This window comes from Peromyscus californicus, unplaced genomic scaffold (genome assembly GCF_007827085.1).
Source record: "Peromyscus californicus insignis strain IS unplaced genomic scaffold, ASM782708v3 Scaffold_5__1_contigs__length_169319896, whole genome shotgun sequence".
Taxonomy (NCBI): Eukaryota; Metazoa; Chordata; class Mammalia; order Rodentia; family Cricetidae; genus Peromyscus; species Peromyscus californicus.
The window spans coordinates 113,819,997-113,838,333 of NW_026294573.1; the positions used below are offsets into that span (position 1 = coordinate 113,819,997).

General features: G+C 42.8%; 1 protein-coding gene across 1 annotated transcript in view; it reads right to left on the reverse strand.

Moving 5' to 3' along the window:
* Mdn1 (midasin AAA ATPase 1) overlaps positions 1-15,916 on the reverse strand; it is a 147,377-nt gene extending 131,461 nt beyond the window's left edge. The window contains exons 1-2 of the mRNA XM_052714956.1: positions 15,706-15,916; positions 4,142-4,368 (exon numbers count right to left, since the gene is read on the reverse strand). Of these exons, the coding sequence (XP_052570916.1) occupies positions 4,142-4,368; positions 15,706-15,807 (329 nt within the window). The 5' untranslated portion in view covers positions 15,808-15,916. The remainder of the gene's footprint in view (positions 1-4,141; positions 4,369-15,705) is intronic.
* Between the last annotated feature and the right edge of the window lie 2,421 nt (positions 15,917-18,337).

Here is an 18,337-nt window from a genome sequence, read left to right on the forward strand (position 1 = left end):
GCCGGGCGGTGGTGGCGCACGCCTTTAATCCCAGCACTCGGGAGGCAGAGCCAGGCGGATCTCTGTGAGTTCGAGGCCAGCCTGGGCTACCAAGTGAGTTCCAGGAAAAGGCGCAAAGCTACACAGAGAAACCCTGTCTCGAAAAACCAAAAAAAAAAAAAAGAAAAGTAAAAACCAAACAAACAAATAAAAAACAAAAAAAAAACAACCAAACAAACAAAAAACAAAAAAAAAAAGCACTCAGAGATCTTTATGAGCACACACACAAATAATAATAATAATCATTAATTACAAATGAAACACAAAGTTCAAGAACACATCACCAAGAGAAACAGTATGTAACAGGTGGAGATGTGGAGAATTCTTCTGACAGGAAATAAAGTAAGGAGGCAGGCAGGACCAAGTAATCTCTGTGCTGAGAGGCTATAGTAAACGTACTGAATGGTTTCTGCAGATACATTCTTCTCTGGAAAAGCTGAGAGTCCATGAGAAACACTGGTACAGACATATGGACACACATGAGCAAAGGCACACATGAATACCTAAGAAAAATTTAAAAATACCTAGACACAAAGGGAACTAGACACAAAGGGAACTAAAGCTGCAACCTACCGAAAGGTACAGGACACAGCCAAAGCAGTGCTAACAGGGAAGACTACATCTAACAAGCAACTACAAATTAGAAGAAACCAAATACCACTGGGCGGTGGTGGTGGTGCACACCTTTAATCCTAGCACTTGGGAGGCAGAGCCAGGGATCTTTGTGAGTTTGGGGCCAGCCTGGTCTACATAGTGAGTTCCAGGACAGCCAACACAGAGAACCCCTGTCTCAACCCACCACCCCCACCCCCAAAAAAGAAACCAAGTTAACAGACAAAAACAGAGTGCAGTAATAAAAACAATGTTACTAAAAGGGATTTTCCAAACAGAGAACCAAAATTGCAAATCTTCAGATTTGGGTGGGGAAAAAGGAGAGAGAAGACTGAAAGAATTAGTATCAGGTATCTATACTCCCAGAACTTCAGAGGTTAAGGCAGGAAGATCATTAAGTTCAAAGTCAGCAAGGACTATGTACATACAGAAAATTTCTTTAACTTCTTCTCAATTATGTATGAACATAAAACAGCCTTAAAATACTTAAGTCTTAAAAATATAAATAACAACTGTATTATTAATATGTTCTTAATGACATTAAGAGTTTTATTATATAAATATGTATAAAGGACTAGAGGTGTAACACGCTGCATGGTAGAACACGTACCTAGCATGCACAGGGCAACAAAAAGCAAGGGAAAAAATACATAAATATTCTAAAAATGACTGGGTTGATGGTTGCACATAACATGAATATACAAAAAGAGCCAATGAATCGCTCTTAACTGTGTATGAGCTATGCAGTCATTTTTAAACTATACAATCTCCAATATGTGTACAAGATAAATACATGTGAGAAAATGTTAACAGAAGTTTGAGGTTTGTTGTTCATCAGAAACCTGAGACAGAGATTGGTAAGATCAAATGAGTTAATTTACAGTTTGAGCCAGAGGCCAGAGGTTGGGGGAGGGGGAGGGAAGGTTTGCTCATCTTCTCTTTTTGCCTGCAGCAGCACTACAATTTACAGAAATCTTAGTTCTGAAGACAACTCCTCCTTTGGCAAAGGGACTCAGGCTATTCCCCCCATGAACCCCAAGTCCCTATTATACTGTTACAACATGCTCTTTTTGCCCATTCTGGAATCTTGAAGGATTTGGGGTGCTATGTGCTCTCTAATGCTGGACTGATACAGAAATTGCTGAACTATGCCTGTGACTGAAAGAAAAGCAATAAGCATAATACAAGTAAGCACCCATGGCAGAAATTTTCATGTGTCAGATAATCATGCTTAGGAACTTTGTCTTGCTAGGGGGTGGTGGTGGTGCACACCTTTATTCCCAGCACTTGGGAGGCAGAGGCAGGTGGATCTCTGAGTTTGAGGCCAGCCTGGTCTACAGGGTGAGTTCTAAGACAGCTGGGCTGTTACACAGAGAAACCTTGTTTCAAACCACCCCCCAAAAGACCCTTTTCTTTGACCCAGAGGACAGGGAGGGGAGCTGTGAAATGCTGTCTTCTGGACAGGACATGGTCACTGCAGTCATGAATTCACCTACACAGCACCAAGCCAAAAATCAGTCAGCATTCCAACAGGCTGCACTAATTGAACTCAATGGATTACAAAACTTAAAAAAAGGACATAAAGCAGAGAGGGGATATGCTGGTGTGTGTGGGGGGGTGTCTGAAGGGAGTCGGGTGGCACATGTCTTTAGCGTTTAGTACTAGCACTAGGGAGGTAGAGGCTGGTGGATGTCTCTGAGTCCTAGGTCAGCCAGGGCTATGTAGTGAGACCCTATCAAAATAAACACATACATCCTAGAAATCAAAATCTCATTATTCATAATCACCCACAGTTCATTTTAACCATACATCGAATCGTCATTTACACACAATGTTTTTATGTTTTCTTTTATTACAGTGCTGGGAATCAAGCCCAGAGCCTTGCACATGCCAGATTAGTGACCTATCACTGAGTCACATTCTTAATACTCTCTGTACATTTTAAATTTACTGTAGCACAGTGCCTTTTATAAGCTGTATTATTTTTGGAACATGGCAAAAAAAATGAAATATACTGCCTTGGAAAAATGAAAAGGTAAGCATTTGTCTAACATTCATGTAAGAACATAAAATTTAGCTGGGCGTAGTGGCACACACCTTTAATTCCAGCACTCAGAAGGCAGGGGCAGGTGGATCTCTGTGAGTTTTAGGCCAAAACCAAACAACAAAAGAACATAAAATTGGATGCCAGTGGGAAAACGGACAGTTAATTCCTAAGCTTAATGAATCTCTAACGTCATCCTGCCACACTCTGGCAGGAAAGCTCACTAGAAATGGCACTTCTACCACAGTTCAGTGCTAAGGCTACTTCTGTCTGCTTCTCCAACAGCGTATAAAAACACAGCCCCTTCATTGCTGCTGCTTTTTTTTTTTTTTTTTTTGGTTTTTCATGACAGTTTCTCTGTGTAGCCCTGTCCTGGAACTCACTCTGTAGAGCAAGCTGGCCTCAAACTCACAGAGATCCGCCTACCTCTGCCTCCCGAGTGCTGGGATTAGAGTTGTGTGCCACCACTGCCCGGCCCTTCATTTTTTCTTATGTGAGGACCAGATGAAAACCATATCAAGCAATACAGTTTGGAAGGAAAGCCCTTAGTCTTCTCAACTTAAAAACCCACATGAGACACAACTTACTACAAATGTAACCATAAACACATTAGAATCCAGCTCTAACACAACTGTTAATGTGATGATTTGGGGTGGTGGGAGTGGTACCGGGGACTGAACTCCAGGCCTTAGGTGATGGTGTCAAGTTGAGGGACACTCCTAGTCTGAAGCTGCTTTTCCCGATGAGATTTTATTATTTATGTGTCTGTGTGTCTGCGTGTGTGTAGATGCATGTGAATTTGGGTGCCCGTGGAGGCCAGAGAGTTTGTCAGACCCCTGAAGTGTCAAAAGCTGATGCTGGTGCTGGGAACCACACTCTAGTCCTCTGGAAGAGCAGTAAGAACTCTTAATCCCAGAATCATTGCTCCAGCCCCTGGAAGCTAGTTCTCCTTTTAGTGATTCCAGAAAGAACTCTCATCCAACTTCACATCTACCTCATAAGTACATCCTGCCAAATTCTGAGATGACTGAGGACATCATGGCGGTTTCCTCAAACTTGTAATGACAGCTAAGCCAGGAGTACTCTCAGCACTTGGCAGACTGAGAGATTGAGGCTAGACTGGGGTGCTCAGTAAAAGCTCCTGAGGAGATGGCTGATGCCACCAAGCCTGAACACATGAATTCAACTCCTAGGAAACACATGGCAGAAGGAGAGAACTGACCCTAATCTGTCCTCTGTGCCACCCTCTACAGAATTAAAAACTAAATGTTAAAAAAACAAAAACAAAACCCACAGGGGTATGCTATATAGTGGAGGCTGGCCCCAAACTCACAAGCCTCTTACCTCAACCTCCCAAGTGCTTTGGTTACAGCAAGGGCCATCCCACCAGACTTGAGAGAAGAGGTTATCACCTCACAGAGAAATATGAATCAAACTGCTACTCACGGAAGAACGTCAGGATGGTTACCAATGAGTTTGCTCATTGACACACTGAGACGTTCATGTAGATCATGGTTAACTTGGCCTCCAGTTTTAATGGCTTCAGCATTTCTTTCCAGCAAATCCAAAAGGATAGGGCGCAACTGGCGACCAAGCAAAAGGGTATAGTCCTTATCCAGGAGCAACTGTGCCAAGGAATTCAGGATACACTGGCGATCTTGAGGTGTCCAAACCTGAGTGAAAAGCAAGACAAATGTCTATGTAAACAATATTATTTAGTACTGGAAGGGTCAGAGATCTAGCTTAGAATCAAAACACTAATTTCTAAATTTCTTAAGTGAGTTCATAATAAAAGTATGGTTCAGCCGGGCGGTGGTGGCGCACGCCTTTAATCCCAGCACTCGGGAGGCAGAGCCAGGCGGATCTCTGTGAGTTCGAGGCCAGCCTGGTCTCCAAAGCGAGTTCCAGGAAAGGCGCAAAGCTACACAGAGAAACCCTGTCTTGAAAAAAACCAAAAAAAAAAAAAAAAAAAAAAAAAAAAAAAAAAGTATGGTTCTGTTACAATAAAAGATTAGAGTTTGTTACTGAGAGTTCTAGTCCACTGAGGTTACAGACATTTTAGAAAACTAATATTTGGGATTCCATTTTAAATGATATGCAACTTTACTCAACAGTAAATGTTGCAGGGTTCAACACTGTCCAGGGAATATAAAACCCAGTGTTCCTATCTCCTTTGCTCTTCAGAAATGAAAACATAATTCTATGATTACTTCCGGGCATGATGCAACACACCTCTAAGAAAGGACATGCATATGAAAGTAAGGTATGGCAAGCTATCTTATCGGATGATCTTTGGATCACCAGCCCCCAAATAACAACACAGAGACTTGTTATTAATTATGAAAGCTTGGCCTTTAACTTAGGCTTGTCCCCAATGATCCCTTATAAAATACATTAGCCTGCTTCTATTAATCTATGTTTTACCATGTGGCTTTTTTTTTTACTCCTCCACTCTGTATGTCCGACTTGGTCTGCATCTTGCTGGTGAGTCCCTGCCTCTCTTCTTCACAGAATCCTCTCTCTCTCCAGAAGTCCCGCCTATTCTCTCCTGTCTAGCTATTGGCCATCCAGCTTTTTATTAAACCAATCAGAAGGCACCTTAGGCAGAGACACATCTTTACAGTGTAAACAAATATTCTACAAGAGTAAGTAGGGTCTGGGTGTAGCTTGGATACAGCTCAGTTACAGAGATAGTACCTAGCATGCAGTGGGCTCTGGGTTCAATTCCCAAAAACAGTGAAGATAAAATTAATTCCTGAAAATAAACCAACCTAAAATTAGCAAAACAAAATTAGTATGAACAACCACACTTTGAGATGCCTGAGGAGGTAAACCACAAAATCCTACTGTGTGGTCTCAGAATGTCCCTAAGCATAAAAAAGAAACTTGAGAAGTATGTGCATGGGGGGGGGGGGGTTCCTCACACTGCTTGTATGTAGACCAGTTAGCAGAACTTACCCACTGTTCAGCAATGTGTAATATCAGATTTAAATTTCCAAAGTGGGTGTATAACCTCTGATCCAATGTTAGGACTTCACCTTCCCCAAGCTGCTTTTGGTCATGGTGTTTGACAACAGCAACAGAAACGTAAAATAAGATGGCAAACATACATAACATAGTTTCCAAAATTACCACTCAAAGGGAAAGAAATTTAACAGATTTGGCCATGACACTGAGAGGTAATTGCACTTTTTAACTGCAGAAATGTCCCTATAAGCAAGTGTTCCTAAAAGATCTCTTTAAACAGGAGTACTACAGTTTGAGGTCAGCCTGGGCTACCCAGTAGAGACCCAGTCTCAAAAAAGGGATTCCATTCCAGGGTTCAAGGGTTTTTGTTAACTTATTTAGGTTCGGTTTGATTTGACACAGGGTCATGCTATGTATCCCAAGCTGGCCACAACTCACAGCAATCCTAAATTCTCCACCACCCCATCCAGCCCTGCACCATCAAGTAATGTTAACTATGGGTGTGCTGAGTAAGCCCAGCTTCTGCTGTCAGGAAGTGTGGTTCTAAGCTCCATTTCATACCATGTTTGGAACAATCTTACTAATTTTATCCAATCTTTTTCTAGTTATGTATGGCAATGGGGCTAATCAAAAGAAGATAGACATGTAATTTTCCTATCTTATAGCATTAAAAGGCTATATATATTTGGAGACCTACAGTATACTCAGCGGTAGTAGACAATTGGCCTATCATGTACAAGGGTGGGCTTAATACCCAGTACCAGAAACAAACAAATCATGTATTTCTTTTCATCCTAGGTACACAGAGTATAAAAAAAAAAGGATATAAAAGTTGCAATGGGTGACTAACAAGCTTCCAGTCTATTATAAAACAGGATTTATGCTGGATGATTTCGCCCAACTATAAGCTAATAAATGCTCTGGAGAGATGGCTCAATGGTTAAGAGCACCTGTTGCTCTTCCAGAGGACCTGAGTTCAATTCCGAGCACCCACATGGCAGCTCACAACTATCTGTAAACCCAGTTGCAGGGGATCCAATACCCTCACACAGATATACATACAGACAAAACACCAACACACATAAACGCTCTATGTTTAGGGTAAACTAGGATGTCTGGCAGGTTAGGTATATAATTTTATTTTGACTATTTTCAGATATATCCCTTTGTAAGCCAAGGAGCATGTGCTGGTGATCTTGGAGGGACTTAAAAAGAAAACATTAATAATTTAATATTTATTTATATTTAAAGTAGATGAGTACTCTGCCTGAACATATATATGCACACCCTGTATGTGCCCAGTACCCATCAAGGCCAGTAGAGGGTCAGATTCTCTGGAACTGGAGTTACAGTTCTCGGCTGTCATGTGGGTCTTTGCAGAAATAAATGTTCTTAATCACTGAACCATCTCTCTAGCCCCTTAGAAAGACTTTTACAAATAAAAATTTTAAACTAGTCTTCTAGCACTACCAAAACACTATTATAAATGGTTGGCTTAGAGTAACAAACAGTACTGTCGCATCTATTTCTGGAGTCTGAAGTCAAGGTATTGGCAGAGACACATTCCCTCTGAAACATTCACAGGAGCATCAGCCTTTCTTGACACTTCATGGCTTCTGGCAGTGGCTATCAGTCCTTCATGTTCTTTGGCTTTCAGCTACATCACTCCACTCTCAAGTCTCTGTCAGAATCACCAAGGTCATCTCTCTGCCCTTTGATCTCATTTTTTACTTTTGTGATGCATGGTTGGATGGTTAGTATGGTCAAACTGACCAAATCTAGACTCACCTAAGAACACCTTGAACCATCCTTCGGACACATCTGTGAGGGACTCTCTACAAGGTTAGCCTCTCAGTGTCAGTGAGGGATTCCCTCGGTTATGTTAACTGATGTGGGAAGAGTCACTAAGTGGGGTAGGATCACTCCTGGGCAGATGTGGACTGTGGAAATGGAGAGAAGCAAGCAGCAGCATTCCTCCTCTGGACCCCCAACTGTGGACACTGAGCAGCCGCTTCTTGCTCCTGCTGCCTTGAGTTACCAGTCACAATGCACAGTATTTTTCAATTGTGAACCAGAGTAAGTTTCCCCCTTTGTGTTATTTTTGTCAGGGTATCACAGCAACAGAAAAGGAACTAGGATGATTTCATTATGGCAGCAAGGCTCCATTTCCAAATGACATCACACTGAAAAATAGGAGAGGCCAGGACTTCCCTACTATTTTTGGTGGATTCAAGTTTTGTTTTACAGTGCTGTGAATCAAAGCACTACTACAGAGCCACATCCCCAGCTTTGGTAGACACATTGAACCATTAAACCGGGGCTGTCCTAAGTTTTCTCAATTCCCTACCATGAATAAAACTACCTAATGAGATTTCAAGTAATGAAGGCAAGCATAATGGTACATGCATATAATCCCCAAAGTTGGGGAGCTGAGGCATGAGGGCTGCAGGTTCAAAACTTCCTGGGCTACGTAGTAAGGTGTGTGGGGTTGGGGGTTAGAGTAGAAAACTAGAAGGAGGGGGCTGGAGAGATGGCTCAAAGGTTAAGAGCACTGACTGCTCTCCTAGAGGTCCTGAGTTCAATTCCCAGCAACCACATGGTGGCTCACAGCCATCTGTAATGAGATCTGGTGCCCTCATCTGGCCTGCAGTCATTCATGCTGTGTACATAATAAATAAATAAATCTTTAAAAAAAAAAAAAGAAAAAGAAAACTAGAAGGAAATGGAAAGCTAAGCAATAGCACATGCTTACACTTACTGCTGTCCACAAGGCTAAGGTAGGAGGATGGATTGAGCCCAGAAGCTCTAGGCCAGAATGGACAACATAGTAAGTCTCAAAACAACAAAATTGAGGACTGGGGACTAGCTTGGCTGATAAGAGTACTTATGTAGCATTCATGAAGCCCTGGGGAATTTGCTCACCAACACATCTAATAGGGGAAGATGGTTCATGTCTGTAACCCTGGCATTTGGGAGGCAAGTCAGGAAGATCAAAAGTTCAAGATCACTCTTGGCTACACAACATTCAATCAATAAATATATTTCTAAAATAAAATATTTTTATTAAAACCTTGAATGTGTAAATGCAAGAACTGAAAAGAGGGGGCAGCTAGAGTAAGTGCGAGTATGTACAGGTAGCAGTAACACGGGACAATCATATAACGAACTTTCTCTTTTTGTGCACCAGCCTGTTTCCTGGTTGCTGGGACAATGAAGCCCTGAATGTTCAAGGTTTTACCCTCCAAACCCAAGTCTACCACAACACCCAGGTAACTGCATTCTTGGGAAACTGTCTCTTTGTAAGTGAGAGTCCCTGGGGCAGCCTCATGGCTACCTCCTCCTGCTTTCTCACTTTTCTTTCACAAAGCTTAAATGGGCTTTACTTAAGTGGTTAAAAGACATACTAGTCTGGGGGACACTCAAGACACTGGTTAACTACCAAATACTGGGCGAGATGGCTCAGCAGGTAAAGGTGATTGCCACCAAGGTGGCCAACTTGAGCTCAGTCTCTAGAACCCACATGGTGAAAGAAGAGAACACCCTACAGATTGTCCACACACATTAAATGTAAGATTAAATAGTCAAATAGAAAAGACATCTTTAAAGTGGTTCAGATGCTCTCTTATCAAAATTTAGTAACCAGTTGGGCGTGGCGGCACACTGTAATCCCAGCACTGGAGGCAGAGGCAGGTAAATCTCTGAATTCATGGCTGGTTGGGCCTACAGGGTAAGTTCCAGGACTGTCAGGGCCACACAGAGAAACCCTGCCTTGAAAAACCAAGAAAAAAGCAAAATCTAGCAACCAATTCAGTTCCTTTGCTATAACGACTAGTGTTAAGTCTCAAAACTAGGACAAGTCTCACTCAGTTCCTGTGGCTCCTCCCAGAACTTCTCACCTACCCCCCTCCCCAAACCTCTCCCTCCCAGGATCTGGACTTCTCTCCCCCAGCCTGACCCTATATAACTCAGCCATTTGGGCCATGCTAGTCTTCTGGCTACATAGCCAGCTAACCTGGGCCACCTCTCTTGCTCTCCCTCCCCTCTCCTCTCATGGTCCAGTTTTGCCTGCCGGCCATGTTGAGCCTGGACTCTTCCCTCTGCCTGCTTCTCCCTTATCTCTACAATAAAAATTCTCTCCATACTTTAGGGGTGGGCATGACCTCCTTTTATTTCATTTCTTTTTTTCATTCAATTAGCACAATTATTCAGATTTATCCAAGTTCCCAAAAGCAGCCCAGGAAGAAAGGGAAACATTTTTCATATTTGTGGGTTTGCCTATTTTTTGAACTGAGATAAAATGAAACTAGTACACTGTTTGAATTCACCTCTTCTCAAAGCTGAGTTAAGTGTGTAAGTTTCCTTTGTGATTTTTTTAATCCCAATTAAGTTACTTATAATTTCACTTATCAAATAAGTATTTTGAGCAAAAGAACTCTAACATACCCTATAAACCTGAAGTATTAAGAAAAAAAAAAGCTGCACATGGTGAAGTATTTCAAGAGGCACTTGAGCGGCAGAGGCAGGCAGATCTCTAGGAGTTCAAGGTCAGCCTGGTCTACATAGTTGGTTCCAGGCCAGTCAGGGCTACCTTGCTTTAAAAAAGAATGACTTCTCTTTCCACATGTACACTAAGGAACTGTTACTATTACAAAGGAGCTGAATTAGAAACAGCCTGAAAGTGTCATCCTATGCTTGAAGCACTGAAAGTTTTTCAAAACTGTGTTCTACAATAAAACTGTTTGAATATCACAATTTATAGGTAGATTAATCTGCTCACTCTGTAGTTGTCACATGCCTCAATGCAAGACATGGTACTGGACACCAGAGCTACTGTTGTGGAATAATCTTTTTTTTTGTTTTTTTTTTTTTGTTTTTTTCGAGACAGGGTTTCTCTGTGTAGCTTTGCGCCTCTCCTGGAACTCACTTGGTAGCCCAGGCTGGCCTCGAACTCACAGAGATCCGCCTGGCTCTGCCTCCCGAGTGCTGGGATTAAAGGCGTGTGTCACCACCGCCCGGCTGAAGCTGGTCCTTCTAAAGGTGTTCGCAACTGCTAGTCTATTGAAACAAAGGGGTGGTGAACAAAAGGAAACAACTCTTCCTAGTGAAGGCAACTGCAAAAGAGCAGTCTTCCAGAACAAACAGAAGTCAACTGAAAGAATATGGCTATTCAGGCCTGTAAGCTTTCAAGGGCAGCCAGTGACTTGGTTACTTCTTCACTTGGTATTCACATTCCACATGCTCACAAGCAGGACAACCTGATAGCCAGAAGGAAAACCACCTTCAGGTGTGCCTTCTGGGGAAGTATGTTCATTAGGTAACTCTGAGCTCTTATGACCTCTAAAGCTCTAGAAAAGGCCTGATGCTCCCAGTAACCTGCTCTGCTCCGTAAATACACCAAACTGCAAAATAAAGTTGTTCTCTTTTCCACATGAAAAGAACCCAGTTTGTGTATCTCTGCGTGCATTTCTCTTCTCTTCCATAAATGCCAAGTTTTAGCTTTTGCCACACTAACCACAGCAAAAGAGAGGAAAGACAAGCATTCTATGATAAATGCAAGAAGGGATGATACAGTGACAGCAGCAGGGGACTGGAGCCTGTCAACCTGTGATCATACACCAAAATGCCCAACATGTGCAACATTCTGGATTCTACTGTGGCATCAAAAGAAATTAAACGAACAAGCAATAAAAAGGAAAATATAGACAAATTTGGTGAAACAAGTTTGTAGCCACAGGTACTATGGAGTCTGAGGACTAGGGGTGGGTCGGGATGGTGTTTCAAGACTAGTCTGGAAAACACAGCAGGATATCTAAAAACTACTATTACTGCAAATAAGGATAATAATAAATTAGGGCTAGAGTAGTTCAATGGCAGAGAGGTTGCCTAGCATAGTGAAGACCTGGGTTACAGCCCAAAATATTAAAGAATTTATATTAATAATTTAATATAAATATCAAATTAAATATTAAAATAATTGCTACAGTTGTTTGTTCAGCACTCAGTGCCAGGCACTTTGGGTAAAATTCCTCACCTGTATTTTCTAGTCCGAGTAGCCTTATGTATAGCAGCTACCACAAACTTTATCCATGGCATTTATAATCCTCCAGGTATTTTCTCCCTTATAGCAACCCATAAACTGGAGACATTTTACAGATTAGAAACTAAAGAAAAGAAAAGGTTTGAGGCCAAAAAGCTGAGACCAAATCTCCAAAATAAACAAAAGCTAAGGTTGACAAAGCTAGCAGAAGCTCAGAAAACTCCCATCACAGAGCATAGGCCAGAGGAGTTCTTGATACTGCTGAAAGTTGTGTTGTTTTGCTGTGGCAGTCCTGGGGATCAAGCCTGATACATACCAGGCAGGGACAGACTCACTCACCTACATCACCAGCCCAGAGTTCTTGCTCTACAATTACTACCTACAACTACTCTATTTTAAAGCCACCATACATATTTAATCAAGAAACAGAGATTGACGTTAAGTAACTTGCAGAGGAGTACAAATGCAATTAAATAAAAGAAAATGGAGAGGGCTAGAGAGTTAGCTCAGCAGTTAAGAGCACTTGTTCTTGCAGAGGACCCAGGTTCCATTCCTAGCAACCACAGGGCAGCTCTCAACCACCTCTAACTCCATTTAGAGGGGATCCAATGCCCTCTAAATTTGAGATTTGCAGGCACCAGGCAAGCACATGAAGCACATACATTACATGCACTAACGAGCATAAAATAAGATACATTACACACACACACACACACACACACAGAGAGAGAGAGAGAGAGAGAGAGACAGAGACAGAGACAGAGACAGAGACAGAGAGAGAAATAATGTGGAGAGCTGGTTCAGCAGTTAAGTGCATACACTGTCCTTCCAGAGGACCAAGGTTTGGGTCCCAGTTCCCACATCAGGCAGCTCACAATCACCTACCTGTAATCAGGGCTCTAGAGCAGTGGTTCTCAACCTTCCTAATGCTTCCACCCTTTAATACAGTTCTTCATGTAGTGACCCCCAACCATAACATTATTTTTTGTTGCTACTTCATAACTGTTATTTTGCTACTGTTATGAATCGCAGAGTAAATACCTGTGCTTTCTGATGGTCTCAGGTGACCCCTGTGAAGGGGTAGTTTGACCCCCAAGAGGTCACAACCCACATGTTGAGAACCACTGCTCTAGGCAATCAGATGCCCTCTTCTTACCTCCATGTTTACCTGCAATTATCAGGCAGGCAGATACACACATGCATGGTCTTACACACCCCACACTTTTAAAAATTAATAAAAATAGCCAGGCAAAGCCAGGTGGTGGTGGCGCACATTTTTAATTCCAGCACTCAGGGATTAAAGGAGGCAGAAGCAGATCTCTGTGAGTTCAAAGTCAGCCTGGGATGTTACACAGAGTAACTCTGCCCCCCTAAAACAAACAAATAAATAACTAGATTGATAAAGTAATAAATAAATCCAGCTATGCTATGTCCCAGTGCCTATGCTTGGTGTTAAACACTCTGCTCCCCATAAATGTAAATACAGACAGTGATCAAAGTGAAGGAGGAATCATAGTTGCAGTGAAAAAAAATAGATACAGACCTTAAAAATGAGCCCACCATAGCAACACACACCTGTAATCAGTGTTTGGAGACTCGAGGCAGAAGAATAAGGAATTCAAGGCCATTATCAGATATATAGTGAGATGGAGGCCAGCCTGGACTTCAAGGTTTTTGAAACTTGTCTCAAAAGTAAATAACACCAAGGCCAGGCAGGGTGGCACATACCTTTAATCCCAGGACTAAGTAGCCAGAGGCAGTTATACCTGTGAGTAGGCTAGTCTATATAGAAAGTTATAGGCCCAGCATGAGATGCTGTCTCAAAAAACAAACAAAACAGATACTAAGCATATATAAAGAATGAGGGTGGGAAGTAGACTCAGTGGTACAGTGTGAGGCCCTATATTCAATCCCCAGAATGACCCTACCCACCCACTAACAGTTGGCACCTAGTTCTTGGAATTAGGATACAGTCACCGGTTAAGAGGGATTTTAAAAAAAGAAAACAATCTTTAAAAATTTGTTCAATTCTCAAATTCCATTGTGAATCGGAATTTTCACATCTTTATTACTGTCTAATGAAGTGTTTTAGCTTCCAAACTAGGGGTATATGTGAACATGGTAGTATGTACCTGTACTCTCCGCACTGAGGCTATCAAACCAACACAGGAAGAGTCAGCCTCAAATTTAAAACAAAAAGAACTGAAACAGAAATGTAACCAACACTCAGGGAAAATATTTAAGCCATTATCCAAAACAGAAAGATTCCTGAGACGGGCTAGAATTCAAAACATAAATCAGGGAGAAGAGATCAGAAATTTTATCCCAAACTCCTTAAGTCCAGGGAACTTTTGTGGTATTTCTGTATTATTTTCAGAATTTGCCTTGAGTGATTCCTGTATTTGTGTGTTAGTCTTCCTAAAATCTTAGCCAAAAAAAGAATACAAATTATTTCCCACTCCCAAAACATAAGCATGAATCAATCCCCTTAGGTGCTAAGAGTTGACTCCAGGGTCTCCAGTATACTAAGCAAATGTTCTCCCAATGTAAGACCTCTAGATCCAGAATGTACACTCCAAATACAAGACATAATACTAGAGACTTTCACAAGGTCAGCTCATCTAAACCAATTTTCTCCTTTCACTCAACCCACCAAAAACAATTTTCTTCCTCTCGACTGCCTACTTATGCTGAGTCCACCCGCAGCAATTTTGCTAGGAAAACCACAGGCCAGAAAGCCAGGAGACAAATGCCACTAAGTTTGGTTTTTCACATCCATTATCAGAAATGCCTTTTGATCCTGGCTGGTGGTGCATATCTGGAATCCCAGTACTCTATGGATCTCTGTGAGTTCAAGGCCAGTCTGGTTTACACACAGAGTTCCAGGACAGCCAGAGCTACATAAGAGACCCTGTCTCTAAAGAAAAAAACAAACAAAATGCCTTTTAGTTAAGGGTATAATTCAGTAGTAGAACATAGAATCAACCTCCCTAGAAAAAACGCTCAGAATTTTCTCAGGCGAATTCTATTCTGCTCCGAATGATTCAGGTTCTTTAGCCTAAGCCAGTGGTTCTCAACCTTCCTAATGCTGCAACCCTTTAGTACAATTCCTCATGGTGTGGTGACCCTCAACCATAAAATTATTTTCATTGCTACTTCATAACTGTAATTTTGCTATTGTTATGAAGCATAACGTAAATATCTGTGTTATCCAATGGCCTGTGAAATGAAATTCAAATGACCCTGTGAAAGGGTCGTTGGACTCCAGGGTCGAGACCCACAGAAGAGAAGCATTGGATCCGATCTACTGCTGTTGATTACTAAACAACGGAGTGTATATGTACCTAATGCATTCGCAACCGAATGACTTTTACAAAATCAAAAGCACATTTTTCTAGTCTCAAGCTTACACACAGAGCAGGTAGGGAAACATAAAAAGAAAATTAGAAGGCCAAATGAAGAATTGCCTGGTAAGGATGCTCAACTCAGGCAGTAGTCAAGAAGGCAAGGCTCTTGAAAACCCAAGACCCATTTGAGGGGAAAAAATTCCTTTCACCTTCCAATTCCCAAAGTTAGCTGTCCTGTTTTGACCTTCAGTTGTTTGTGTGCTTATGAACTATCTCCGAAGTAGATGCAAACTCCCTTGATGCTGAGACCAGATTTATCTGTCTCAGTGCTACACTGAGACTTGTGCCTTAAAGAAATGCTACCGATGCCCGTCAATGTACCAAATAGAAGGGACAAAGTCAAAAAGAAAAACACGCTTGTAAGCAAACCATGGGTGGGGAAAGGAAAGGGGCGGCTTAGGCAATGCACATGTCTGAGGGACAGAGAAGCAGCCTCGCAGAAAAACCAACTATCTTCCTTTCGGAGGGACAAGCTCTCCACCCCAGTGTGAGCGCCGGGCAGGGGGTGAGGGAATGGAAGCTGACCCCGAAAAACAAAGGCCCTTTCTCGGGACTCGGGGCTCACCAGCCCGGGCCCGCCTCCCTTCACCCATGCTCACCGACTTGGTGAGGAACCTGTTCAGCTCGCCGCGGCTCTTCTCGTTCTTGTTGGCGATTAGCCTCAGCGGCCCGGCCACCAGCTCTACGGAGAGGTGCTCCATGGTCTCCGGCCGCGACCACGGGGCCGCGGGGTCGCCGCCGAATAGGTACCAAGGCAAGGAAAGCCACTTAAAGCCGGCTAGCGGACGCACACGTGGTGAAGGACTCCACAAACGTCATCAACCAGCGGCGGCCACTGCGGCGGCGCTACTACTGCTACGCCCACCTCGGCGGAAGTGCGTCACTGCCGCGCCACGGCTAGTAGGAAGGGAGGCGGAAGTGGCTTTTAGGCTGGCAGGATAACTGATAGACGTGACTTTTTTTCAGTGCCTGACCCGACAGAAACCGATTTTCCCAAGGGAGGAGCTTCAGGGGCGTGAGACCTAAGCGCACGGTGATTAACTCTGTATCAGCACAGATCAGATGTGAACGATAAGCAGATTCGTTGTACAAGATTGTCGCCCGCAGAAAAGTGCATTATTGTGAGAGAACAGCCCGTGACGCAGTCCTTTTTGGTTGTTTTTTATTTTTCGAGACAGGGTTTCTCTGTGTCCTGGAACTCGCTCTGTAGGTCAGGCTGGCCTCGAACCCACAGAAATCTGCCAGTCTCCTTCTTCCTAAATGCTGGAATTAAAGGAGTGCACCACCACCGCTCAGCTGCATTCTTACAAATACTGGAAATAGCCGGCCATTGCGGTGCACGCCTTTAGTCGCAGCACTCGGGAAGCAGAGGCAGGCGGATCTCTGAGTTCGAGGCCAGCCTGGTCTACAGAGTGAATTCTAGGACAGCCAGGACTGTTACATAGAGAAACCCTGTCTCAAAAAAATCAAGGGCGGGCTGGGGGTGGGGGCAGGGGGAGAAGAGAGCGAATAAGGGCCAGAGGGATGGTTTAGTGAGCAAAAGCTCTTATGGCTGACGACCTGAGTTTCATCTACCGAACCCAAGTCACAGTGAAAGAACCAACTCCACAGAGTTGAATTGTGACTTCCATTTGTATGCCATGGCATATGTGGGCCTTCACACATCATAATATTGATGATGATTCAGGAGCAAATCACGTAGAGTACACAGAATTTAACTATTAATATGAATGTCATGAACAAGCTAAACAAATGTCAAACAAAATGTCATCTCAAAAGGGCATTTACAGTAAAGAAGCCCAGCACCAACATAGGGTAGCTTACAACCATCTGTAACTCCTTCTCCAAGGAATCCAATGATCTCTTCTGGCCTCTCTGGCACATATACACATATGGCACACACACACACACACACACACACACACACACACACACACACACACACACACACAGAGTTTTCGAGAGTTTCTCTGTGTATCCCTGGCTGTCCTGGAACTCACTCTTTAGACCAGGCTGGCGTTGAGTCTCCCCTGTCTCTACCTGAATGGTGGAATTAAAGGTGTAGACCACCAATGCCTGGCTCTTTTTTTTTTTTTAACCATTTTTTTAATTAATTAATTTATTATGTATACAGAGTTCTGCCTACATGCATGCTTACAGGCCAGAAGAGGGCACCAGATCTCATTACGGATAGTTGTGAACCACCATGTGGTTGCTGGGAATTGAACTCAGGACCTCCGGAAGAACAACCAGTGCTCTTAACCGCTGAGCCATCTCTCCAGCCATTTTTTTTTTTTTTTAGGCAGGTAAACCGTTAGGATGGCTCAGCAGATAAAAGGTGCTTTTTCCCAATTCTGACAACCTAATTTCAATTTCTGAAACCCACACAAAGAACTTAAATACATACAAATTTATTCTAGTACTTTAAAATTTTTTTAGCAGGGGTAGTGGTGGCACATACCTTTAATTCCAGCACTCTCCAGGCAGAGGCAGGTGGATTTTTGTGAATTCAAGGGTCGTCTGGTCTACAGAGCTAGTTCCAGGGCAGCCAGGGCTGTTACAGAGAAACCTTGTCTTGAAAAAATGGATATTTCTTACAGTCCTAATATTCACAAGTTTCAGCATCTGTCTAGATATATTCTATCTCTCATTTGGTACCATGTAAGTCTATTTCTTTTTTCTTTTCTTTTTTTTTTAAAGACAGTTTCTCTGTGTTGCTTTGGAGCCTTTCCTGGAACTCACTCTATAGCTCAGGCTGTCCTCGAACTCACAGAGATCCACCTGCCTCTGCCTCCCAAGTGCTGGGATTAAAGGCGTGTGCCACCACCGCCAGGCTAACATACTCATTCTTTAAACATCTATTTTTACTTTTTTAAAATTTATTTTGGGGGCTGAGAAATTAATCAATGGTGAAGAGCACTTGCTGCTCTTTCAGAGGATCCAAGTTCCTTTCAGCAACACAGGGATCACTCAAAGTACTCTTGAACACTTAACCCCTGTCTGGAACCTTTTTTTTTTTTTTTTTTGAGACAGGAAACTTAGTATATATCCCTAGGTATCCTGGCACTTGATATGTATACCAGACTGGGCTCAAATTTAGAGATCCACCTGCCTCTGCCTCCCAAATGCTAGGAGTAAGTGTCCATCACCACAATGTAAGTGTATGAACCTGCCTGGGTTTAGGTGCACCACATGTACACAGAAGCCCATGGGGACCAGAAAAGTCTTGAG